The sequence below is a fragment of the Leptonotus elevatus genome, chromosome 13, assembly GCF_054856555.1.
Source record: "Leptonotus elevatus isolate MCC_2025b chromosome 13, RoL_Lele_1.0, whole genome shotgun sequence".
Classification (NCBI taxonomy): domain Eukaryota; kingdom Metazoa; phylum Chordata; class Actinopteri; order Syngnathiformes; family Syngnathidae; genus Leptonotus; species Leptonotus elevatus.
In genome coordinates, this window is record NC_141251.1 from 18,212,762 (window position 1) to 18,240,684 (window position 27,923).

The 27,923-nt window shown below is 41.3% G+C and overlaps 1 protein-coding gene and 1 long non-coding RNA gene across 10 annotated transcripts in view; one reads left to right on the forward strand and one right to left on the reverse strand.

Annotated features, from left to right (window-relative positions):
- The first annotated feature begins 1,805 nt into the window (after window positions 1-1,805).
- loxl4 (lysyl oxidase-like 4) lies at window positions 1,806-27,614 on the forward strand. The gene is made up of 15 exons (XM_086092978.1): window positions 1,806-1,859; window positions 3,490-3,816; window positions 5,883-6,223; window positions 6,293-6,507; window positions 12,688-12,726; window positions 13,282-13,495; window positions 13,577-13,754; window positions 19,180-19,334; window positions 19,423-19,590; window positions 19,852-20,014; window positions 20,471-20,714; window positions 22,021-22,136; window positions 22,432-22,568; window positions 26,789-26,900; window positions 26,977-27,614. The coding sequence occupies exons 2-15, from the start codon at window positions 3,510-3,512 to the stop codon at window positions 27,045-27,047; spliced, it is 2,460 nt and encodes an 819-aa protein (XP_085949104.1). The 5' UTR covers window positions 1,806-1,859; window positions 3,490-3,509; the 3' UTR covers window positions 27,048-27,614.
- LOC147164098 (uncharacterized) overlaps window positions 3,498-27,923 on the reverse strand; it is a 40,636-nt gene continuing 16,210 nt past the window's right edge. For 2 of the 9 annotated variants that reach the window (XR_015096871.1, XR_015096865.1), the window contains 2 exons: window positions 19,857-21,117; window positions 12,296-19,595 (listed from right to left, as the gene is read on the reverse strand). This is a non-coding gene — a long non-coding RNA (uncharacterized LOC147164098). Of the gene's footprint in view, window positions 3,759-9,468; window positions 9,536-12,295; window positions 19,596-19,856; window positions 21,118-27,923 lie in introns of those variants that run through there. The other 7 variants (XR_015096868.1, XR_015096873.1, XR_015096866.1 and 4 more) reach the window with 6 other exon arrangements.

Consider the following 27,923-nt stretch of genomic DNA (forward strand, 5'->3'; position numbering starts at 1 on the left):
AGAGGTCAAAAAAGAGAGCAACAGCATAGTGAAGTAGTGGTTAGCATGAGTGCCTCGCAGTCTCAAGTTCAGTCTGGTCTTCTTGCATGTTCTCCCGAGTGTGTGTGAATAAGTGTGAGATGCAGCATCCATACAACACACACATGCACAGCACTGCTATTTTAGGCAACTTCACTCACTTTCCTCTCCTCTGATATGGTCTCGCTAATAGGGGGTCTGCTTTTCCAAAACGGCTTTACCAGTCAGGGCGGGACCACCGGCCTGCCACCCAGTCCCCACCATCACGTGCACTCACACACACAAACATCCCAATTACAGCCTTTTAACACATGTGCACAAAAAGTCATATGCAATGCAGCAACATAGAATTCTGCATGGACGCGAAGTGCGTCTAAGAATAAACCAGACCGCCTTGAAAAAAGGATGCCGCCGAGGTTTACTTGAAACCTGAAATAGTTCATCAACACAGCTCCCGAAAGGCCAACCTTGACCATGTAGCTAATTTGGTAGCAGATGACTCAAAAAATAAATAAACAGATTTAAAGATATGTGACGGCTAGAGTGACCCCTGCTTGGAAAAAAATCAGAAAAGAGCAACACTATTCCGGTCCGTCACGTTTGACGTCTCCACTGATGAGTCTTTCTACTTTGTGTAGCGTGATGATACGTTTGACAATAGTAACATACTCTTGGGTCGGGGTGGTATGTCGTTTTTCATCAGTCACGTTCACCGTGGCTACATTTGAGGCTGTGGCTATTCTGAATGTCGGCGGTTTGCGGTGCTTTTGACAAGGAAATATCTACGCTGCGGTACGGGGAGCTTCTTGCAACTCTGGACGTTTGAATCTATTCTGGAAGCGAGGACTTCCTGTTGGTCACACGCATGTTCACCCCACATGCACTTGTGTAACACACTTTTGCGTTAGCTTGTGTAAAAGTGTGGCCGGCCAATCAGAGAGAGAGGTGTAAAAGGTCCAGTCGGAAAGTTGCGTAATCTAGTTGACAATGCAATTCCGCCTGAAATTGTGGGTGATTGCACAGCAATAATGTGAAAAAACCCCCCGTTTAAAGTCGAGCTCTGAATTGTTTAGTATGAAACAAATTTTACCAAAAGGACACGAGATGATAAACGTCAAAAATCTGGTAGTTTAACATTAACTGTCATTAACTGTTTGACTCCCATTGGTTAATTCTGAGCACAACCGCAACCCAGTTCTAAGTGGGTGTGCCCACTTGTGAATTTTTTTTATTTTTAACTCCCCCTATTTAAAAAAAAGAAGAAGCAAATAAGCTCTATAGATTATAGGTCACATTAATGGTGGAAATGTTTATATATATATATGACAAAGTGGCATTTGAACAGGGGTGTGTAGACTTTTTATATCCCCAGACACCCCCCTAGAGGCTGAACCTTGAAGTGATGCCTCATTATTGTGACATTACATCTTTACCCGCCTAGGTTTACCGACAAAAGTCATTGTGCTTTTGTGAAAACAACTGGCAAACATGTTGTTCCTTTGTGAATGCAAAGAATTGTTTCCATTGACTTGACTCAACAATTACATATATACACTACAATTACACAGGTCTGCAAAAACAGCCAAAGCGTCCTCACCAGCTGTGTTATTCACAGCAAGCACACGGCTTTGGGCCTCTTATCTCATCAATAAACGCACAATTTGAAGCTTTATGTTCGTTGCACAATCAAGATGTGAAGGGGAAGGAGGGAGGGAGGGAGAGGGAATCAGGGAGGAGATATATGGAGAAGGAGGGATTGAAGTGAGAGGAGATTTTTTAGCAGACACACTCCTTCACTCAAGACGTCCACGACTGCACACACACACTTTGCTGCTTGTCAGGTCAGTGAACTTTCACCTTGCCATTTCAATATTTCTCATTTCTTGTATTGGTCACATTTGTATTCATTTGTAGTATCAGGTGTTTTGGATTTTCTTTTCACACCTTGAAGCATCAGTGCTGTAATTTCAAAGTTTTTCCCGTTCTTTTATGGCTGGTGTTGTCACTGTGACGCGCAGTGATTTACTTGTGGAGTCCCGGACCACATTGAGAGTCCCCGCGCTTGTTAACCTCCAATTAGGACTTTTCCCGCTGGTTTGTTGATTCTGCATGCGGTTTGCAATACAAACAGGCACTTAACTTATCTTCAATGAGTGACTGCATTGAGCGTGTAGTTGAATACATGGTAATCAAGTTTAAGTTCATAGAAAAAAAAAAGTTTCATTCACATATAGTATACAGCACTGATAAGCATAATTGCTGGTTTTATTCTGCAACCGAGGGGGCACCCGGCTTGATTGTCCAGAAGATGTCATTGTTGCTCTTTTAAAAATCAGGCATCTTCTCACCTCTAATCATTCAGCATTCTACAGTGATAGTCAAAAAAAAACAAGACACACATTCACCCAATTCTGAATTTAAATCCACCTGTCTTCTATGACAAATTATGACTTTTCGTGTTTTATAACTGTAAAAAAAGAAGTATAATTATATGAATTTGGCAGCTCTGCAGTGCATAGGGAAGTAGACAGTGAGGCTTAGTGAAGATGAGTCGATCTTATGTGTCATGCTTTTTAACATCCTTAACTGTCATGCAAAGGTAAAGAAGTCAACCACTGCCTACAATTATATACAATGATATTTAGCAGTGGGGTGCAGCATGGTGTGCTAGTGGTTGGTACGTCTGACTCACAGTTCTCAGGTTTAGGGTTCGACTCTCGGCTGTGGTTTTTCTGTGTGGGGTTTGCATGCTCGCCTCGTGCTTGTGTGGGTTTTTGATGGGCATGTGATGCAAACCGAGTGTGAATCTTGGGTACGTTGAAGATTAAATTGTTTATAGACGTGAACGTCATCTTTCTACACTTGAAAAACGATTGGGTTCAAAAGTAACCCAGTTATAGGTTAAAAAGGGACCGTCCACTTCTTTGGTCAATTAGACCCAATTTTTTGTTGTTGTTTTGTGGGTTATTCATTCCAACAGAATTTTTTGTGTTATTCATTTCACGGTCGGTCCCATTTGACCCATATTGGGTTAGTTTTGACCTAACAGTTTTTGGTGTGTAATCAGTTCAAACCTAGATAACGATCTGCCACTTCATAGGCAGTAATTTGACTTTAAAATAACAGGCCCTAAACTGGTGGAGTGCAGACCAGGGGCCATTTGTGCACTCTTAAAACTGCTTGCTTGAAAGTAACCCAAATTTGGTCAAATAGCTAAATATAACTAACGCAACTTTGGGTGAAAGCAACCCAATCTGCTCAAAATACACTTTTAGCAATTGGGTCAGGAAAACCATCCAACAATTTTTAGCGTGTAGGTTTTTTATTTGTCTCCCGTATATTCTGAAAATAACATTTAACACAGCCTGGCTGCATCAGAACAAGGAGGGATTAGACAACAATCCAAAACCTATTTTTTTTTAATTGCTGCAAGTGACCCACCCATATGTGTTCTACCTTCTCTCTCCTCAGACCCCTCCTCTCCCGTCACAATGTCCCACGCCATCTGCTCCATCTGCTTCCTGTTCCTCTTCCTTGTGTCGCTCTCTGCTGCCGAGCCGAGGCGCACTGCTTCCGGTTGGCGCAGGGCGCCGCGCGCACCTGCCGCCAAGGTGCGTCTGGCGGGAAACTCGGAGCGGGGGCCTCACGAAGGTCGCGTGGAAGTGCTGCACAACAACACGTGGGGCACGGTGTGTGACGACGAGGTGGACATCAACCTGGCCAACGTGGTGTGTCGAGAGCTGGGCTTCCAGGGAGGCGTCACGTGGGCACACAGCGCCAAGTATGGGGAAGGACAGGGTAAGACTTTTTTAGACTCCCATATGCAAGGATCTCGATTGAAATGGTACTCTAGCAAAATATATTTTTAGCTTTTTTTTTTTGGCCTTATAATATTCCCAGGTAGTGTAAAAGAAGGGGTGACAGTTACTAGTGCAAAATTGAGTGTGTGTGTTTTTTTTTACACAGTTTACTTAAACATCCCTCCTAAACCTGATCACTCTACAAAGTCACCAACAACTGAAAGCGATATGGCCCAAAAATAAAATCTCTATTTTCTTCTTCTACAGTCATTCAGGACAATTAATATTTTAATTGATTTTAATGTAATAAATCCAACAAACGTTTATTTAAAGGTTTCATTCATTCAAAAATAATTCCTGTGCAAAATGTTCAGACAGCAATAATGTATGCTGATTCTAAATGAGTTTCAACATAAACTTAACATTCATAGTTTGTGTTTAATTGTTACAATTAAGTAGTTGGTAGCTATTGTAAACATGTCTTTGTAAACCACCCAACCTGCATTCTGCCACTTGTGGAAAATTACAACTCACATTAACATCTGGATGTAACAGAACATAAGAACAACATATTTTAATAATACAGAAGTCAAAATTCTATTTCACGATGTAGCAAATTTTCACTGGTTTGATTTTCAAAATGATGATTAATCGAAATAATTAGATTTATTGCCCAGCCCTACGTCAAAGGTCAGGTTGTTGCTGTTCGACTTAAGTCTAAAAGGCATTAGTCACGTCCAATTTAAATGGAATAAAGTCAAGACTCAACACTAATGCTAAAAGGGTAAACTGGCAATAAAGCAATCAACATGCTTCCCAGTTCAAGTATCAGAGATGAAACTGCTCCAAATGTGTGAGATCGCTGACCACGTTTTTGAGAGGCCAGTAATTCAGCCGATTGTTGATAGAAACGCAAACCTAATTCAAATGTTAAAACTGGGTTTACATATTTTTTTTTACAACAAACTTATCCTATCACTGTGGTATTATATGTGTGTATTCAGACTTGGGTTAGCAATAGAGAGATTGACTAAACCTGAATTTCAATCCAAGATGGATGACCAACATCTTTAGGTAGAGAGAAGCCCATTTAAAAGATTACACGAGACACACTGTTGATTGTTGGATTGTCATTTCTCTGTGAGAATGTGAAGAACACAAATCCCAGAACATGCACTGATTCACAACGCTGACTTTCCTGGGATCGATTCCCACTGAGTGACAGTTGCAATAACATGAGAGTCTGAGCTGCCCAATGATTCCGAACAAGATGAATGAAAGAACACTAAACATTACTTTGCCCAAACAAAGCATGTCTTCAGTTACATCACATGAAAAAGAAGACCAAATGTTGGAAGTCGTCCATCATTGTCCTGACGCTCATGTTTCTTTTTCACTGTTGAGTTTGTTGTGGTACTTGACACAGCGTGATGTCACACCAGTCACTATCAACCATGCTAGAAAAGCAAACCAGACTGCCTGGTGGAATTGTGGTCTAAATGATCATTGATTGTCATACAGCGTGACGTGCAGTGGCAAAAGTCACTCATCATCATCGTTTCATGTTGGTCCAAATGCCGTCCAATTATTTTGTACTGGTTGCTCCCAAACTGATTACTTAGAAACATACCACGCGGCTTATGCGTATGCCAACAGCAGTAATTAAGACACCCGAAATAACTGACATCATAAAGGCATGAAGATGACATCTCGTTAAGGTCACCCGGCAGGCTGAAGGAGCTCATGCATGAAGAAAAAAAGTAGGGGCATTTGTTTTGGAATAATGACAGCATTCATTTCACCACAGTTTTGCAACACTTGCTGCGGTTTGTGGACATTCTTTACTGCTGCTTTTAAATCCAAATTAAAGACAACGTGGAATGAATTTGAGAGGCACGCTCGTAAAACACTCAACTTCTGAACACGCCGCAAAGGTGCAACCCCTAATCAGGCTGCCGGTTTAAGTCATATACGTGGATCACTTTTCAGAGCTTGTGTGGTCTGTTTCCAGAACAAGCTTGACTTTAGAACATGCTTAATAACAGCTTACTTTCCTCCGTCAAGGTCCCATATGGATGGACAACGTTCGATGCAACGGCTCCGAGAAGTCCTTAAAGGACTGCAAGCACAACGGCTGGGGGGTGAACGACTGCAAACACAATGAAGACATGGGGGTGGTGTGCGCCACCGAGCGCAGGCGGGAGCACACGACCAGCACGGGAGAGCACGGCAACGCCATCAGCTCGACCGGCACGGGAGAGCACGGCAACGCCATCAGCTCCAATGGGAATCCCTCGCCCCAGTGGCAAGGCCCCGTGGTTACCCGCAGACAATCTGGATACGGCTATTACGGGAACGGACATCCATACGAGGTCCCACGAATCCATAGGCAGCAACTTAACCAGGTATGGCGCCTCACATCACAGCTGTTGAAGTTTCTATCGCTATACCAAGTGTTGACTTCCTTCCATCAGGGTCACAGTAAGGTCCGAATCGAGGAGGTGCGCCTGAGGCCTATCCTCATGTCGACCAAGAAGAAGACCTTGGTGACTGAAGGCGTGGTGGAAGTGAAGCACGCGGGGAGGTGGAGGCAAGTGTGCGACATGGGCTGGAGTCTGAATAGCAGCAGAGTGGTGTGCGGGATGCTCGGCTTTCCTGACGCCGCTCAGCCCAACCTCAAAATGTACAAGTGAGTAAGCATCTTTCTTTCACTTGTGACAAAATCCTTAGCAATGACCAAAATGACTGTAAAATGGCTGCTTTGCCAAAATGGACTTTGTGTCTTTTTGGGCATGATGTTCTTGAAACTTGTTTCTGGGTCTACTCATGATTGATCACAAATTTCATGTTGCTAAGTCAAACCTGATTCAAGTGTGTTGGGGAAGTCAACCTTAAACATTTCTTGACACTAATATGTTACATGTGACCTCATTAGTCTAAACATGACATTCTAATTAATATTTATATATGAGTTATGAAGCAAAACACAGCCATTTTTATCCATCTTATGGGGCGGCCATTTTGCCACTTGCTGTCGACTGAAGATGACATCACAGTTGCTCAGGACTCAGGCAACGACCAATTATAGCTCACCTGTTTTCTGAAGCTGAGCTGTGATTGGTTGTTACCTGAGACCTAAGCAACTGTGATGTAATTTTCACTCGACAGCAATTGGCATAATGGCCGCCTTCTAATTTTGATAAAAACGGCTGGATTTTACTGCTTAACACATATTCCACCACTAACATAATATTAACCAGAATACTGTATTTAGACTAGTGGGCAGCATAGAATATATTATTGTCAAAGAATAATTGGGGTTGACTTCCCCTTTAAGCTCATGGGTGTATATTTTCACCAGCGTTAACACGCCTGACAAAATTTGTGAGTTTTTAAGCATGGAAAAGCCCACAATGTAAAACAATGGAAATGCAATGACCAATAAGTGGCGCTACTATAATGGTTGCTATCTAATAAAACACAAAGAGCAGCGGCATCCAGTTAAGAGGCAGAATAAGTAAAAGCCTTCGTCTGGCTTATCTTCCCCCCTCAGCCACATGTCCACGAGGTCCCCTCCCCTCCTCTCCTCAGAAGTAATGATAAGAAGCCTCTCCATCCCGAGCAAAAGGCTTTTCTTTACACCACTTTCCAGGCAAATCACCCCCTGCGCACCTCATTGCCTCTGCGGCTCTCTGATGCTATCTCCGCTTCCAAGACAAACAACAATGTTTTTAATTTTGGATTCCTGTCCCGAGGTGTAATATCACCTTCTGATTGTGCTTTAACTGTTCCGTCGATATGGTGGTGTGAGGCCAGATGGAGTTTTTTTGTGTGTGAAGTGCCTGTTTTATTGGCAGTAGAGCATCTGCAGGCTCGAATCAGCGATGCTGCGCTTCACTTTTTACATCCTCTCTCAACAATGGTTACCATTAGGGCTGTGGCAGGCCCAGGGCTTCTTTTTTTTTTGATATATCGTTGCATGTGCTTGCACTGTCCTCTTTTGAAGTCTTACTTGACAAATAAATAGTGACAATGTTCTAAATCATGGGTGCCCAACCTTTTTTGCCCTAGATTTTAAGATCTATTGCCAGGGATTGAACCCACGCCACAACCACATTTCCGAATAGGGAGCACAGAGCGCTACCAGTGAGCTAAGATTCTGAACGCTCAGGGTGAACTGACTGCAGGCTTGTTCGACTGGCAACGTAACACCTCTCAGTCCGGCGACCTCAACAACAGCGGTGAAAAACAGACAAATGAACTGGAAGTCATATTGCTTACATTATTACTATATTGCATTTTATATTATATTCCATCTGACATATCCCGCAACAACACGGTTATCTCCGCGCCCCATTTGTCGTGCAAAGCGTCAGTTGAATTTAACACTTTTTTGGTAAGTCCTACTGGGAAACATAGGGAAAAACTTTTTTGATTTGATTTTATTACCTCCCCCAAAAAGTGGACATCTCCGGGCAAAATCAGTCCACTTTGCATTTAGTACCTGTACTTGCTGTTACCTCACGTTATTGAATGGCCTGACTCTCCAAACATTTTCCATGTTTTCTATTACTATTGCTATGTTCTACTATTTTGTATCTTCTCAATTTAAATTCATAACCGACATGAAGACTAGGTTAATGTTAGACCAGCTACCGTTTAGCTAAAGTGCCAAGTTAACACGCTTACCTGTCTTTGTACGTTTTTTCATAGTGATGGAAGTTTGATGTCATTTGAGTTGTAAACCTTGAATGTTGCCCTTCTCTTTTTACCGATAATATCAAAATCATAATCGTAGAATCCAATAATAATCTTCCGAGCGGGGAACGTAGTGGTAACGACTTAGTAACTGGAGGGTCAAGTGGCTGGAAAAGTTTGTGAAATCTGATCTAATCGAATAGTTCCAGTCAGATTGTGCCTTTACAGCCTCCTTTAAATAGGAACGTCCAAAGGTGTTCCTAAAATGCACACTAGTAACTTTGCATTGGAATTTGGTGCCGTCATAGCCTTCAAACCATAATGATGTGTCTAAAAGTGCATTTTTTCCTTTCTGTCTCCACAAAGGAGACTGTTTGAAATGGTTTCTGGCTTCAGCATGCATCAGCATTTCAAATGATCTACTGTAGGTATTGTGCAACGGTTGGTTTCCATAATGGCATCGCGGCAAAGCTGGCTATTTCATCAAATTTCCTTGACTGACTATGGCGACACGTACTCATTAGTAAATAGTTGTTGTTTTTAGGGCACAGAAAAATACCCTAAAGTTAGTTTCTATATGATCCATTTGTCGCTTAAATTACTACAAGCCGATGTTTCTGAATCTCAATGGCGGCTTCTTAGTATGTTGGTACAGGGATGTTGATCTGCAAGCACATACCAACCGTGCTCTTTCTGTGCATGGTTTGTTTTGCTCATTGTAAGCAGTCTGAAATAGATACTGCAATTACTTCATGTGAGCAACCAAAACAATTCCTTCAGACAATATGACGTTGACATTTTATTGTAACATCTGCACCCGAGACCGGAAGCCAAGAAACACTTATGGGATTGTGTTGCACGGTTTTGACACTCCCCCATGTTCCTCCATCTTGCTCCAAAGCCATTCTTAGCAATCCTTGACCAGGCCGCGTCTCTGGGGCCGCCTGTGAGTCTTGGATGCGATTCTTAAGATGCTGTAATTGCAGGTTGGTCAGGAGCGAGGCTCGCTGGGGTTTGTGCTGCGAGTGAAAAAACACCCTCCATTACAACTGCGTGTGAGAGAGGAACACTGCCTTGCCAGAGATGGAGGGGGGGAAAAAAAAACAAGCCGCACCAGTCGGATCTAATTTCCACTTGCTTGAAATATGTGTGTTGTGAAATATCTTTAATTATGGTTGCTGTACGAGCCGTTGAATCAGCAGTTGACCGCCTTTTTTCGTCTGGCTTTTGATTTAGGGACTTGTCATAAGGACATTTAATGCCATTTGTTTTACTTACAAGTCATGTGGGCTGCGTTGAATAAATATATGTCGCATTTCCAGAGGATATTCACTTTAGAATTGTCATGTATGCCCCTTAGATTAGGAAAAAAAATGGCACAGCTATACAGAAACAGAATTATAACCAAAAACGTCCTCCTTATTAAAGCCCACATTTATCACAACATAAATGCAATACTTAACGTTGAGGTTTCGATGTGGTAAATTTGAGGAATCGAGCCATTGAAAAGACACTGGAAAAACGTACCTACAACTGTACTTGATTGTAAAAAACGATGAAGAGATTTTTTTTCACTAGCTGTCAGTAATTTAATCATGACATATTTAATAATTATATCATGCACTCACTGGTGTCTCGGTCATCTAGTTGCTAGTTGACAATCAACATAGCCTTTGCTGATTGCAGCCAAGTAGTCCACATGATGAACAGTTAAGCAGTCATGAACATCCAAAATGGATTTCTAGTGTTTTTTTTAATTCAACGAGAAATGGAAGGTGTAGAAAGTGCATGAACCTTGCACAATGATGTAATTATCGTCTCTACTAACAGGCAGTTGAGACACCCATCATTAGCATAATTAGCTCAACAATCACTGAACCAATGCACTTTTTGCCTAAAGCCCCTTTGATGGATACTGTGGAGGAAACTAATAACGCAGATGTCTGCAGTCCACACACAATGAATCGATGCTCATGCAAAATTTATGTAAAACGATTTCAAACAGAAAACGGAAATAGATTTTGATCTGAATGTCTTTTGTTGGTCTAAAGTTTATACAGAGTGTGGAGAGCTCATACAATTGTTTGTTTGTGCGGGTTGCAGGCATGCAGAGCTAGACTCATTTGACACATTTTACAAGTGCAACTGAGGACGTGCTGTGTTAAATAACATGTCAGTGGCCACTTTTGTCCCGTTTATGGGATTGTTCTGCACCCGCCGAATGAAGTGTGCGATACGAATAGCATCGTTTCACTTGCGTGTTGAGAATGACGTCAACTGTTTACTCGCGTTTAAGGCATCTGGCATCGCAGCACGTACCTCGGCGACTACACACGTTTGCTTTGTGTTTTTATTTAGAAGTAGCAGATTGGAAAACTCCTCTCGCTGCAAACTAATTAGCAGTGATGAATGTAATAAGTATTTTCTCCCCAAAACAAGTTTTATTCTTGAAAAACATATTTGTGCAAAGGTCTTGCTTTACGTATGTACAGCGCGAGGAGTGATTGAGGAAAGTGGCGTGTCAGCTGCCAGCGACGTAACGTCATTGGTGTAACAATGCCTCTCTTGATTTTAGCCCACTGACTTAATCAAGTAAGTTTTGCATTCTCACTAAAACATCCCAAATATAAATTAATACGTGAAATATGCATGTGAAAATATTTACCTGTCTCTGTCAACATGCAAATCTGCATCTAATGGTCTCATTTTGGTTGACGGGGCAAATCAATTACAGTGCTCAGTGTTGATTTTGGAAATGGACGAACGGGTCAGTGTCATTCATACATGAGGCTGAGGAAATTTGGTCTATTTCATATCCCCGCCCCCCCCAAAAAAGTAAATACTATTACTCCCCATGTGGGTCTGTTTTTTATTTATTTATTTTAACAAATTAATAAGCAGTCTGTAGTGTTCAATACCTTGCTCCCTTAACGATACAATACTACTGAGTACTGACAAAAATAATTAAATAAAAAAATAAAATGCCTTAAATTTCTTGAAAAATTATGTTTCTGGAGATGCAAAGAACCATCCAATGGCAGCGTCATTTTATTTTCACAAATATATTTTACTAAATGTTTTATATTATTTTTTTAATGAATAAATTAACCATTATTTAATGAGATGAATTAATAAGAAAATAAATAGATTTGAATTACCGGTAATCAAATTTGGGGGAAAAACAGCTACATGCAGGTTTATTATACCTATTGATGTCGTCAGTAAGTAAAAATGTCATTCGATATTAAAATGAGCCACACAGTTTAATCCTCTAATGTCATTTTTAAAACATCCACCCATTAGGCTAGCACGTTTAGCACGTTTACTACATAGCATAATCAATGTGAACATCTGTAATAGTGTTTGCCCAGTACAAGGTTTGGAAGCCTTCCCGGCACACTCTGTTTGTGGCATGTTGGCGTGCCCGTCCAGTGAGCGGAAGGCTTCCCTCAGCACCCGCGCTGCACTCTGTATAATTCTCCAATTGGCAGAAAACATCTGTGTTTTTCCCCAGAAATGCTGCTGTTGAACAATTTTGGGCTTTATTTACATGACTAAAAGAGTGAAAAAAAAACAATTGAACGCAATTCTTTCTTCTGTGTTGAAACAATCCATCGCATAACTTTCTTGACAAAGGTATTATGCCTCATTTTTGGATATTAGTGTAAAAAAGAAGCTAACCACTGTTGATTGCAAAACAAAACAAACTCATTTTAATCAGAAACTTACAGCTTCAGAAATAAAGCACAAAAAAAAGTTTGTAATGTCTTATGGCGGTATTTCAGCGAATGCTTTTACTTAACTTTAAAATCAATACAGAAAAGACAGAAGAAGGAAGAGTGAACTTATCCCAGCCCGTACCATTTGTATCCCTAACTTAAACCTTGCTCGAAAACCAGTGTTTTATATACAAAAGTTATATTTGGAGCGGTAGAAAGTCATTGCAGTGGTGAAAATGTTTGGTGGCCAAGTAAGAACACGCAATGTGCATGTGTCTGTGTGGCCAGGTTACATAGAAAACAAACAACAGAAGCCAGAGTATATCTTACAGTCACTATTACGTTGAAGCAACTATGGGTCACTGAGGTCACCACACAGGCTGATGTGTGTGCGTAACCACAGTTGATACACACTCCTGATAGGACCATTTCCTCTCTTTGTTTCTTTACAGGAAAATATGGGACACCAAGGTTGCAGATCCTTTAACAAGGTAAGTTATACTTTGGCCTACTTCTCATAGAGATCACACTAAATATCTGCATCAGACATTATAACGGAGCCGTCCCACCTCTGTTACGCCTCACATACTATCGCTGAAGTTGGGAACTTTGTGGGTCGACTTGGTGTTGGACATAATGATGACCCAGGAAGAATAGGCAAGATAAATCAGGATTAATGTAGGCAGTGTGAAAAGGGGGCTTACATAACTGCCATATAGCCTGTGTTACTCCCTCAGAATCCGGTTAAATCCCAGGTCCACTTCAACCACCCATCCTGTGCTAGTAAGACAGAACAGGGACCCAAGAAAAAAAGCAGTGTGAAAGGGGCCAAAACGCACAGGTCAACTTTGATCCCTCATCCCATGCCTGCTCTTTCTATAGAATAGCCTTGGAAAAAATAGACAGTGTGAAGTGGGGCGGCAATTTTAATGCATTTAACCTGTTGGTCTGCCTGACACGGCATCTTAAAACAGGAAATTCATGAGTCTCCTATAACCCCCTCCATTTCACAATTTAATGTTGGAACCTCACCTCATCCATTTTAGGCTGAGCCTCATGTCCAAGAAGAAGGGCTTCTGGGTAGAGAAGGTCAACTGTTTGGGCAGTGAGAACACTTTGTCCGAGTGCCACGGCCAGCTGTCAATCCCCCGTAGCCCCGCCCCCTGTAAGAATGGACGGCACGCTGTGGTCAAATGTGTTCCGGGCCCTCAGTTTTCCAGGATTTCCTCGGGAAGACCTCAAGCCCCGTACCCAGTTGTGGTAAGACGGTGCTATTATGTAAAACCTCGAGTGTATTCATGTGGTGTTGACTTTGACTTTCCCTCCTGTTCCTTGGCGTAGCCGGTGCGTCTGAAGGCCGGGCCCAGGCTCGGCGAGGGTCGCGTGGAAGTGCTCCGAGACGGAAAGTGGGGGACGATCGTGGACCACTTGTGGGAGCGGACGGCGGCCAGCGTGGTGTGCAGAGAGCTGGGCTTCGGTACCGCCCAGGACGCACTGCAAGGCGCCTATATGGGTCAAGGTGAGAAGGAACAATGAGCATGTTTTGACTGCACAGGTTTCAAAGTGTCTATCAAGCGTGATGGAATTCCAGACGAGATACGGCAACCTTTGCAGAACGTGTTTTATCTCAAGTCAGTAGCAGTCTGCCTTGACTGATCAGATGAGATCACGTCTGTCTGTGATACTTTGAAGCTGTTTGTGTTTTCAACGCTGGATCTCCACCTGTGTGTCCCGAGCCAGAACGGTCAGGTGTACACACATCCACAAAACTATCACATGACGTCTAATACTATAAGCCGCATTGGTTTGTTTAAGCTTTGGGCGCTCAAATAGCAAAAAGTACCCTTCATTTGCCCACTGAAAGCTCTGACTCATATACAGTGGAACCTCTTAGTTTGACCAAAATCTGTGCCAGGACGCTGGCCCAGCTGAGTTTTGCTCAGATTGAATTTAGTCTAATACATTAATACATACTAATCTATTAATGTCCTTATTATAATGTATACTATCTGTGGCTAGAAAGCAAAGCGTCTCTCACCAAAATGCACGGGTGCAGTCAGTGAAACAAAATAGCTAAATATTGCCACTCTTTCCTTTTTTTTCATTAGGGTAATCCACTTCTTCTTGACAATCGTGCCAAGTTTTTTTTTTGTCCTTTAAATTTTTTATTTTTTTTAAGTACATTATAATGTATGTAAAGTCCTAAAAAACTATATAGGGTCAGAATTTTTCCATTGGGTAGAAGAGTGGTGTTCAATGGCTAGGTGTGTGGTGAAGCAGTAAATTTTTTCGTGCTAGTCCACTTGCTCCGTGTAAGGTGGGGTTAAAGTGAATCTGTGACCATAGTTAATTTACAGGTATTTCACACTGGTGTGAGAAATAAAACACAACCTTAAAATAACGATGTGGAGTTTTTCTGTCTGCTTGCTTGAACATCCCTTCCTGTATCCTCATGCGACTTTTCCCATGATTTTTTTCTCCAATTCCGAACTGTACGTGCTCTTTCGAGAGGTTTTGCAGTGTTCAAGCAACCCATCTTGAATGTGCTTGGCGTCCCCGCCCTGAGTAGATGTGGGAACGGCCACCCAAAAGCCTTAAAGCCAGGGTGTGCTCTCCCCTCATGCTGATCAAGGCGAAACGCGGCATGACCGTTTGCTTGTTTGGCTTAAACGGAGTGTGTTCAGTCCCCTTTCACCTTTTAACCTCTGGTGATGATGTCATTTTGATTATCTGCTTTCGATTAGCACATTCATTCACACAGGTGGTTAACTGTGTAAGTGCACACGTTTAAGCGTGTATGGTGGCTCTGCGGCTGAAGTTTCAGCCTGACAAATGCTAGGATTGACCCTCTACAATCTACACCGTTACACACAAACACGCTTGCTTCGCACACACACAGTGTCCCTCTCAGTTCTCAGTGTTCCCGGAGAACTTCAGGTTGATGGCACTTCAAAGAGAACAGCACAGCTCTCTCCTCTGTAACGTTCACTATATGACGTTTGGCTGCAAGCTGTAATTTTGCATGTGCCGTGAAGGCAGGCCACATAACCATAGGCCTTTACGTTGCTTAAACACGCCTAAATTAGACTCTTTAGAGAGAACAAACTCCCACTATGTGCAGAAAGAAGGATTTTCGGGTAAAGTTATATAAAGATTTAATTAGTAGATGTTTAATTTCTGTGTGAAATAATATACAACCTCTGACGTCCGTGAAGCGGTACAATTTGGAATTTGACCAAAAATACACCTCCAAAGTTGCACATGATTTCTGTGGTAAAGAGGAGACATATGATGAGAACCCTACAACCGGAAATGTAATGTCCACACATGTCTGTCCTGGCTACTCAAAAAATTGGATAAAAACACCTTTGGATTCAGATTCAGCTTACTCTGTTGATCCCTGTAAAGGCAATCCCCCCAGTCACAACCCATCCAAGAAACATGAAAAACAACAATGACCAAGAGAGGGAGACTCAAGAAGGAAGCCTGGCAGGTCGTCTTTTGGTGCCCTGAGTTTCTTACATGAAACAAAGAAAAACATAAGGAAGTGGGAGGGGAAAAACAAGGCTGAAGCTCTGCCCCCTTTAAAGAGGGGGCACAGTATGAACTAGGAAAAAGGAATCTTTGTGAGACTTCAAATCACTGTTTGGATTTTTCTTTGGCTTTTTTGTATTTTTTTCTTACATGCGTCTAACATGCTAAAATGTATTCAGGAAAAATACATCTCAGTGTACCTGACGAGACCTCGGTTAAACCATAATTCTGTGTTTTTTTGCTTTTTATTTGGCTATTTCTGAAACATTTATCCCAAAAGAAGCAACCTGTCGAGAAATGAAGAACGTGAGAAATGAAACAGGTTGACATTCAAAGCAATGCATGTGATCACGTGATATCTATTCAGATCATTTCAGTTTATTGTTTTTACGAGGGTTAAAGCCACTGAACGCAGAAAATGTAATTTCAAATCGCTACTGCCACCTGTGGCTGGAAAAGGAAACTGCACACACCCTTCTTCATCTACACAATGTACATGACGTCTTCACATCCGCAGACGGCGGGAAATTCAAACCCAAATCCCGAAACTATTGGCCAGGGGCTTGCAGGAGTTCCCATTATGAACAGCTAGGGTGTTAATCGACTAATTAAAAAATGTTTCTGTCATAAATGGATAAATAAAAAGGCTATTGTAAAGATATATATGGGCAAATTGTTACAAAATGCAGCTTTTACTTCTTTTTACACAGCTATTCTTTTAAGTGTTGCGTCATTTCCACCTAAACTTTCTGCTACAAGACCCTCCGGACTAACTTATTTATGATGAGCATATGTGATAAAGAATGTGTTCTGCCGACCGGTCCAGTGCTCATAGATTGTAGCGTGTCCAGTGTGTCTCATTCAGACATTGCCAGTGTGTGTGGTAAAGGCACACAAACATAGTTGTGTATAAAATGGCGTATCGGTTTTAAACTTCTAAATTATGTTTGGAATCTTGCTGGTGGAGCAACATGATTCTGGCGTGTTTCGTAGGATCTAACCAGCCGCAGACGGCACAGATTACTACCTAACTAACACAAATCTTGGCTAAGAAAAATGGACTCAGACATGGTTCATGGAAATTGGGAGAAAATGACAGACAGCACATTAATTTCAGTGCCTGAAATGGAGTGTAATTTCAGCGTGGAAAAGAACATGGTTTTCCTTGAAAGCGCAACTATTTGTGCTATCCCCAAAAGAATAAGGCCAGAATTACAATTTCCAACCCTTAAATGAAATCCATCTTTGTAATAAGATGAAACCTATGAAGGCATCTGCCACTTCTAATCATTCTGTAAGAAAACTCACTGAACCAAGGATACAGTAACTCTATAAGCCAGTAATTTGACCTAGAAATAACAAGCTGTAAATGAGCAGTGTCCATGGAGCCATTTGCCTCTTCCCGCGGGAGATTCTAAAAATAACATTAAACACATCAGACCTTGTTCTGATGTGTTTAATGTTAGGAACACAGAAAAGAAAAGAAAACATTACAAGAAAAAAAACCTATAGACAGCACAATGGATGCATTGTTTAGCACGTTTACTTCACAATCGAGCGGTTTCGGGTTTGAATCTCTGCTCAGGTCCACCTGTGCGGAGTTTGCGCGCTTATTTTCCTGCTTGTGTGGGTTTTCTCTAAGAACCCTGGCTTCCTCCCACATCACAAGCATCAATGTTAGGTTCATTAAAGACGCCAAATTGTTTGTCTACCATGTGCCCTATGATTGAATGGCGGCCAGACAAGGGTGCACCGCACCACTTGCCCAAAGTCATGCGACCTTTATGAGAAAAAGTGGTATAGAAAATGGATGTATGCTTACCATATGTTGACCGGCAGTGGAATGGAACCAAACCAGTGTGACCAGGAACCAAATGACCAATGTTTCACAACTGAATATGTTTTTTCTTCATGCTACTTTAATGTCATACATTCACTGCATTTTCTACGGTACTTGTCCTCATTAGGGTCATGGGTAAGCTGGAAACTTTGGTTAAGAGGCGGGGTACTCACTGTACTATCGCCAGCCAATCACAGGGCTAATGTGTGGAAATTTGTGTTTTGACCATTGACAGTCAGTGTGATCCAACCCACCTCAAAATTATAGAGCTAAATTATAAGATATTTCTATTACTTGGCCAACAGTTTCATTTCACTTTGTTTGTTTAACAATTTTCCCCGTGGTGTGTGTTTGCATTAAATTTACTCCACACACACGGGGGAGCAAAACACCATAAATGTTCATCAGAAGTGTGCTGCGACTCATGTGAGAATTTATTTCAGGGATTTCACAGATTTTCCAAAGGAAGTTTTAAGTACAGCCTGTGACTGCTGTGTTTTTCTTTCTTTTTTTTGGAATCCCTCATGTGGGCCTTTACACACCCTTGTCGCGATAAATCCAGCTTATGGGAGTCACCATTGCGATAGCAGCGGAAATGGGACAGATATGTGTTTTTCCGACATTTCTAGCCACATGCGTAACCAATGTGGAAGCAGGGCTGCAATCCTACAGCGACAGAGCCAGCCAGCCTGCATTCTCTGTCGCACCCCGTCGTCTCTGCCATTTTTCATTTTATTTGTGTATCTGGCAGTTTCCCCTCCTTCCCTTGGTTTTTGTGGATATGGTGGCATTCACTAAAATGCTCGTCCATTTCCAGGTTTATAGTTTATGTCTTACGCATGAAGAAAACACTAAAGCCATAACTTGGCGAGCGGTTTCATAAAACGGCGTTATTATGGAACCGACTGTTTGCATTCAAACATTTTTTTTATTCAAGTCGTTTGGAGGTTCTGGTTTTCATTAAGTACCAATTGAAGAAAGTCTTGACACACGTATGCCCTTGTTTGATGGAATTAGCATATGCTTTGTGGTTGTTTTGCCGAAAGCAAAAGAGGTTTGGCAATGAGGTGTGTCAGATCTGCAAGTCGATGCTGCAGGTTCTGCTGCTTTCCTCGCAATAGCACTTTATCACCATGGAAATGAACTTTTCATTGTTTCTGAAGTGGAGAAAGCAGATCTCAGCCGATAAGCGTTCAGGCTGTGCATGACGCAAGTACGTTTTTGCGTTCACTGGGTGGCCCTGAACGAACGAAAGTCACGTGAAATCTTACATCTCAGCAAACGATGCATTCATCCATTTTAATTGAACTCTGTTATGTTTTGCCTCTTGACACCATTCAATGGGGATTTCTTATGAAAACAATATTCAGCGGTACCTATTTTTTACATGAAGGAGAATAATTTAAGTTTCTGCTGGTGCACTGTAGCATGTTTGGATGTCTAAATACCAATTAAGGTGATCAACAAATACCAATTTTGCTCCATGCTGTATCGAGTAATAATATGGTTGTTGACCCGATTCAGACCAGATGAAGCAAACTCTAAAAAACAAAATCTCTGACTTGTGCAGGTACTGGACCCATCCACATGAACAGTGTGCAGTGCACGGGGACAGAGCGCTCCATCCTCGACTGCTTCTTCCAGGAGGTTCAACCGTGGACGTTCAAACACAGCCAGGATGCTTCAGTGCGTTGTAACGTCCCTAAAACCGGCACAGAGCACACGGTACGAGCAATGCAAATACGGTACACACAACGTTAGCACATACGTTGTTCACCGTTCAAAGGTGACTAATCTTAAAACATGTTTGCAGGTGCGTCTGGCTGGCGGCAGGGTTCCCTCAGAGGGCCGAGTGGAGGTGCTGATGGAAGTGGGCGGCCGTAAGCGTTGGGGTTTGGTCTGCAGTGAGAATTGGGGTATCAATGAGGCCATGGTGGTGTGCAGACAGTTGGGTCTGGGATTTGCTGCGAGTGCACATCAGGTAACCTGAAAGTGACACCACATCAGTCCATCAGGTTTCTTCCCCCCCCCAAATGAAATAGCATGCCTCCATTACTTGGATGTTTAGTACAAGAGGCTCTGAATGACCAGTTCCATCTCTTTGATGAATTGCAATGCTCCTTTAATTTGTCAGAGGTGTTAATGAAAAACAGATAAACAAATGAAGAGATGGAGGTCAATCTATAGCCTTTAATTCACTCTGCTGGACAATGAATTGCAAGCATCCCCTTGCCTCTGACAGGATACCTGGTACTGGTCCAGCGACCCAAACGCAGCCGAGTTGATCCTCAGCGGAACTCACTGCGTCGGCACAGAGTTCTCCATTCAGCAGTGTCGCCGTAACAACCACATGCACTGTCCAAGAGGTGGAGGACCTAAGGCGGCTGGGGTCACCTGCTCAGAAAGTAAGACCAAATTCTAGCTATCGGATATATCAAAGTTCAACTTAGAAAACTACAAAAGTAAATAATTTAAAATCTTATTATTTAGCACATTTTTACATAGGCTCCAGCACACCCACGTCCCTACATACGACAAACACTATTGAAAATGGATGGATAGATGGATGGATATTACAAGAGGAACCTTTAACATTGAACAGCATCCATTTCAGGACACCGGCTGATGTCTAAATTGTTTGGATTATTCAACATTTATTTTCTCATAGAACATAATGAACATAGGAAAATCTAAAATGAAATAAAATAGCCTCAAACTAAATGATATTGAATACAATTAAATAATCTAAAGTAAAATTAAAATAGTCTCAAATAAAATGTAAACACCCCTAAACTACAGTGTACATAATCAAAATGTGAAAAAAATCATTCAAATATTATCTCTCGTCTGGCCTGCTTCAGCGGCTCCCGACCTCGTTCTGGATGCCCAGTTGGTCCAGGAGACGGCCTACCTGGAAGACCGACCGCTCCACCTGCTGAGCTGTGCCAATGAGGAGAACTGTCTGTCCTCCTCCGCCGCTCGCATGAACTGGCCCTACGGCCACAGACGGCTGCTGCGCTTCTCTTCGCGCATCATGAACCTGGGACGCTCCGATTTCCGACCCAAAGCGACGAGGGAGAGCTGGACGTGGCACCAGTGTCACAGGTACCACATCCCAACGCGGGGTAATTTGCATGTGTTGCGGAGATTTATTGCAGTGGAAAGAACGCTTTACTAAATGTGGGATGTTGTGGTTAAGCAATGTGGTCATTTATTTTAGAGACTCCTGGACACAGATGAGTTGCGGGTTTTTGGAAAACATGCATTAATGGCCTCCGTGTGGAGTAATTTGGAGTTAAATTTAATTTAATCACCAGCCGGAAAGAAAACATGTAGATTATGACAAGGAATCAGCTGGTAGCATGCAAGATCACCAGTTTAACACAAGAATCTTTGTCACCTTATTTAGCAGCTGTGAATAGATGAAGAGTGGCCGCCAACTTTGGTGGACGTCATTCCGCTTGAGCCAAGGCTCGGCAAGCTCCGTTCAATTCGATGACGTGCGCACCTGAAGGCCCGTCACGAAGGAGCCAAATAAATAAGATCAAGATTTGCATCAAAGCGAAAAGTAACAATTTATAATCGACCCTGGCCTGAACAATGTTTTCGAAAATATAGAAAAATGCTTGACTTTGACCTTTGAGCACGCGCACAAACCCAGACAGCGGTCATATCTCCAACATGAAGTCCCTTTCGTGCCCACGCACGTGTGAAGCGATCCATTTAGCGAAGTCGCAAAGGGGTACAAAGGACAGCAAAGGTGGCCGGCGAGTTGTTTCTTCAACACATTAGTGCTACGGACACGGAGTTCAAAGACCTCCATTCAGCGAGTGCGGGTAAACAGGCCACACGACGCTAAAACAAGCCTCTGTGAGAGGTGTTATGGTGACACCCATGCTCGTGTTCAAGCAGTGAGGTCATGAGGCTACGTGCCATAGGGGAGCAGTGTTCATTTAATGTTAATGTGCAAACAAAAATGCACGCTAAGTGGTGGGAAGTAATGAAGTACAAATACTTGGTTCATGTACTTACTGTTAGTAGATTTTTCAGGTACATGAGTATTCATTTTTATGAAGGCTTTTTTAACTTTTGTTGCCTAGATTTGAAAACAAGTAAATGTAGTTTCTTCTCCTTACTTTATCAAAACCTGACACAATGTAAATAAGCCATCATCTCGTTGTACATCGTTGTACAGTTGACTCACTGACTAATCAGTTCAAACCCTAATACATACCCATAAGATGTATTTTTTTTCAGTTGTTATCATAACTAACTAATTTATTTCTTTATTTTTTTCCAGTCAGTTAGCGTTAGCAAAACAATAGTTACACGTCGTTTTGGTCTTTTGCCATCTCTCGGCATGCTCACTCTCTTTCTTACATGGTCTCTCCATCTTTCTCTTTCTTCTCAGGCATTACCACAGCATCGAGGTTTTCACACATTATGACCTGCTGACTCTCAACGGCACCAGGGTTGCAGAAGGACATAAGGCCAGTTTCTGTCTGGAGGACACGTTTTGCCCTGACGGTAATATTCACCAACATTCACACACACCCAAAATCTGCACTTTCCATTAGTGGCAGGAAATTAATATCAATATTTTAACTCCAGTAGTGTGGAGTTTTACTCCGTGTTTAATGTATTAGATCGCCGCTGTGCTTGTTTGTTCACTCCCCATTTGCTTGTTACATCATGGATGAAACAGCTTGTGTGAAAAAGCAGCGTTCATAACGAAATGTTATTCACAAAGTGGCAGGCATTAAGCTAACTTTGATGATGAAGATGACGAGAATTCAACTGATTTTTTTTTGCTGTGTTTTAGGTTCCCAAAAGCGCTTTTCCTGTTACAACATGGGGGACCAGGGTATCTCTGTAGGCTGCTGGGATACCTACCGCCATGATATTGACTGTCAGTGGGTTGACGTGACAGACGTGCGGCCTGGAGATTACATCTTTCAGGTTAGTAGTCCTCTTTCTACTTGCTCTGCCAGCCCTGAACATTGTTCAAGTTTGGCATGATTTCAAAAGCGAGTTCAACCGATTTAGCGCTGCATTCCAGAAAACTGGGAAGTCTGAAATTTGGGACAGTTGCCCAAGGAGAAATCCTTGACGCAAACTTGGGACTCACACTAAAGTCACATAACAATGCTGGTGTTCAGAGATGGTCTGAAAGACTATATAAACAATTAATACACCCCTTTTTACTGGAAATTGTTTAGATACATCGCTTCACTAAACTTTTTAACCCTCGTTTTGTCTCCTCATTTCTCAGGAATTGCAATAATGTTCCTGGGTCACGTTGACCCAGGACATGTGTAATTCTCTAAACGTGTCTGATCCAATCCCCTCCCATCAAAACATTGTTAGTAACTAATTTTTAAATTCATTATTAATAAAAGTTTCATATCAAAAAGCTTATTTTTTTGTAACTTTACAATAGGTCAAATTTGCCCGCAACAAAACAAGAGGGTGTTAAAAGATGATCAAAAACTGGTTTATGTAGTTTACTTTTGGGAGTACTAACAGTCAGCGTGCCTAGTCGCTAAAATAATTTTTTGTTTACATTTACAAGTAGGTTATTTTAGATTTCTCAGCAGTTTGGAATGAAGCATCAGAGCTCAGAAAGCTATTTAGCCCGAGCTGACTAGCTACCGTTAGCAGATGCCTCGAGTGGCATCAAGTATGAAGGCTGTCCCCCCCAAATTTGAATGAATGTGTAAGAAAGTTTGACATTTAGGGAATATTTCCTGCATACATTTTTAGTTTGAACTTCAAGGTATCAGTTTATGTCAATTGATCCATTCACAAACAAAGTGAAAACACAGCAATGTTTTTTTTCTTTCTGTCTTTTTTTTAATATTTGACATCAGACATTGTAAGCTCCAACTAGGGTATTTCTGATTTCCCAGCTGTCTCGAAAGCAGTATAAATTACCTAATAATTTCTGGATTAATACCTGGAGATGACAATATTTTCTTCTTCTACTCTATTCTGCATTCTTCTTCTTCTTGTTTGGCTGCTAAGACAACTAATGTATTACCGCCATCACAACATAACAATAACGGGGTGGCCGTGGCTACTACTCAAATCGTCATACATTTAGAGAACTTTGGAATTATTGATCTTACAAACCACCTTGTGAGAGGACGCTGTGAATGTGATTCCGAATGGTTGTCTGTCTCTGGCCTGTGATTGACTCTGCAAAAGTGGTGTAGAAAATGGATGGATGGATGGATCATACAAACATGAGCACCAGTTTGAATGTAGTTTGTCTCACTCACCAAATATCTTTTGAGACATTTTCAGCCTGACGATTCTCTCAGGCTCCCGACATTCTCTTGGTCGGTTGCTGGTTATACACCGTACGTCTATTTTCGGTGTTAACATCCCGACCTCCCAATCTAGCTCAACCATCTTCTCCGTCTCTGTCATTACTTGAGCCTCAGCCAGACCATCAGGTCTGCGGTCACTATAGCGTAAAACACATCAAGGACTGCAGCTCATCATTATCCTCCACCTCACTCTTGCAGACTTACCCATCCCGCACATTTTTGCAGCCGTCTGCAGCTCGTTGATGGCCTTGCATGTGTGGGAACTCTCGGCTGATAATTACTGATGTTTGTCTGCGACGCTCACTCATTGTAATTACACTTGTCGGTTGGAGCAACATTTACTTAATTTACGCATAATCCACAAATCACGCATGATTTTGAGCGCTGGCTGAGTGTCTTTGGAACACTCTATTTACAATGATATAGTTGTACGTGCTCTATGTGGAGGATATAAATTAAGGTAAGTGATCATACGGTTCTAAGGAGGAGTCAAGAAGTGACTAAGCAAATTAGGCTGAATTGCCAAAGCATTTTATATTTAAGCTTGCTAAATTGACAGTTCTGACTTTTGAGAACAGATTAATCAGACCATCCCTCCGATCCACCCTGTGCTAATGAAACACATCAATTACCCAAGTTAAGGATGACCTCACTTGTCGTGAAGCTCCCACTGTGCCTCCCCTCCCATTAGACAAGGATAATTTGCCACCAAGGAATTCCTCCTACCCTGTTTAGTTTTATAGTCACATTCCCACCAAACAATACACTGAACCAACACAGAAACACGATAAAGCCTCTCAGGCAAAGGTTCAAACACTAATTTACAAGGAAAATTAAGAGGCAGTTGTTGAGTAAGGAGCAATTTTAAAGTGTGTCTTAACGGCCGGCCCTTTACACACTAAAACTGTGTCCAGTCAGGTCTTAAAATGGTGTCGTCTCAACATCTTATTGGTATTGTCTGTGACTCAAACACATTTGTGCTCAAGACCAAGTGCAGGGACAGCTGTGGTTGAGCTTAACTCATCATTTGATGTCATACTTTTCAAAAGGTTCAAACTGAAATAATTTGAAAAGTGTTGAATGACTTGCCATGCGTGTTAAGTGTTGGGAAAAACCTTACAATCAAAACACAAGCACCCCTTAATGTTCCTTCAGTAAAGTGTAAATTTACATCCAACTGAGGCATATTATTTACATACTGTACATGTTTCATTTCAAAACTATTTGCATAGCATGCCAATTACAGCATTTTTGTTACTCCAAATGAACTGGGATAATTTTGGCCACGCTGTCAACTGTACGAGAAATGAAAACCAAAATGAAATTCTTTCCAGTTTTATTACAAGACCGGTGGCCTCGGTTTCTTTCTTGTAGTTTGCCGCCTTTGTGCCTGTAACAGTGTGTAACCAGTGTTTAAAGTGGGTGGAGAATTTTTACAGAACAGCTATTAGAGTAAATTACTTGTTAGTGTTATCACTTAAGAGAAAGCTCATATGAGCAGTTATAGAGTTGTGCTCCAAATAACAGTGTTATTAAATTGTACAAAAGACGCAGAAATAAGATGCAGTTGGATTAACTTCCAGCGTTTTGATTGTTACCTAAATCAGGTTTACTTACAGCATGTATAAGCTTGTTGTAAGTGACAGTAAATGCTTGTCAGCAAGTGGCAGCAAAACCACATGCTGTGAACCTTAACTGCAAATTGACATAAGCTTTTCTCATCAGTTGGACATTGTGTAGTTACATTATGTAGAATGTCTTTGTTGCATGTTTAAAATGAATGGGATTCTTCTCAAGAATCACTACATACTCTCTTGTACATTAGAAAAAATGAGCATCATTCCAAAGATGATGGAAATATTGCACACAAAAGAGAAAATAAATAAATAAATAAATTGCCTCAAAACCAAGAACCTGCCCAACAAATTCAACAAAGAAGAGTCCAAATGTCTCAATACAACTTTTCATGATTATATATATATAATAGCTGAAAATAGCTGTCCAGGGAATTTTTCATAAATTAATGAATCAATTTTTCATTGTGCGGCAAATGGGAGGCGGAATTCATCATGTTACCGCGACTGCTCCCAAGTCAATCGTGAGGGGTGTAGGGGGAAAAAATGAAGTGGTATTGTGTACGTGTTTTATTGTTAATATTAAAGGTTTTTTAAAGGATAAAAGCAGGTTTGTATGAACTTTAGCTCACTGTTAATGCTTTGCACTGCCAACCCAGAGGGGGCATGGGTTCGTCCCCGCTCACCTCATAAAAAAAATAAAATAAAAATTATGGTAAAAATTACAGGTCGATCGTGGGAGCAAAAAAGGCTGAGCTTACAACATTGTGTCATTATTTATTAATTTGTCAAGTATTATTCAAAAGAGAGTCATGTTTTTTGTTTTATTTTCTACCCAGAGGTGGTATACGTTGAAATAGTTATAATGTATGGCATCTTTGAGTAAACTAGGGGAACCTTTTTAGTCTCTGGAAGCCGGGCCGAGTGTCCTCCTAGGAAATGAAAATATTTAATCACCCTTGGACAGGTAAAGAGCCACGGACCGGTTTTTGGGGACTATTGTCATACGGTATATGTTTTTAATATCATCTACGATATATATATACATGATATCGCTATATCACACAGCTTGATGACAAAACAAAATCAGGAAGTAGAAACCTACCGAAATGAAGGGTTTAATGGCAATTCGTTTCAACTATCATGACACCTCCACCGTCTTACTTCATGGTCGTCCTAGCAGTAACTCTTAAATTCAAACTTCTCGATCCCACTGTACAATATCAGATAAACAACCAGTCGAGACTGACTGATGACTGTGTCTGTCTGTCAGGTGGAAGTCAACCCCTCTATGGACATGGCCGAGTCGGACTTCATGAATAATGTCATGCGCTGTCGCTGCAAGTACGACGGCCACAGAGCTTTTATGTACGGATGTCATGCAGGTAAGCTCCAAAGTTTTCCCACTTTCAACGGCGGCACCACTCTCTGCCACTTCTGACCATTTTTTCATCCTTCAAGGAGACGCATATAGCGCAGAGACCGAAGACCTGTTTGAGCACCAGAGGCAAATAACCAACAATTTTGTGTAGACACAAAATCCTTGCGGACGCTACTCAAGGTGGGCAGAGGGTGGTGACTCTTGGAAAGCTTCCAGTAGCGCCCACAACAGCATAGAACACAAAAAAGCTGCCTGGCTTGGCAGCGGATCAAACGTCACATCAACGAGACTCAACTAGACTGGCGAACGACAAGAGTGGCTCACACAGCTTTTGTCTGTTATTACTGTAGTTTGGTATGTTAATATCACATATTGATTTAAAAAAATGGTGAATGTGGACTATTTTCAAAACGGCATATTAAAAAATTTATTGGATCAGCTATGGATATAAAAACGGTGCTTTGGAATTTTACGTCAGTATATCAGACAATACTGGACCGTTAAACATTTTTTCCCCTTCTCTAACAACAGTGAATTAAGTCAGTCATTTCTAATTTATTCCTTGGCTATAACAAAAACAATTGTTATCTCAAACAACAAGATTTAGTCATACTTTTATGTAACAAAGCACTTTATCTTTTTTTACATCAGTATTCTTGTAATCTTCTTTTCAATTAGCTACCATAGTAACCTATCCAGAATATATATATATATATATATATATATATATATATATATATATATATATATATATATATATATATATATATATATATATATATATATGCTTCATAGTTATTTTTTAATACAGTGAAATATAAAGTTGGTGTTTTCATATGCACATGTACTATTTATACTGATATTTAATTTATTCATAAGGTTCACACAACACATTCAGTAAGAGATTTGTTAGCTACGGGCCATTTGACAAGATACAACAGATTAATTTGAAATGCGGTTATTAAAACGCAACTGTAAGGATTTTTTCTCTCAAAGCTTTTTGGATGGGAGGGAACAACAGTGTAAC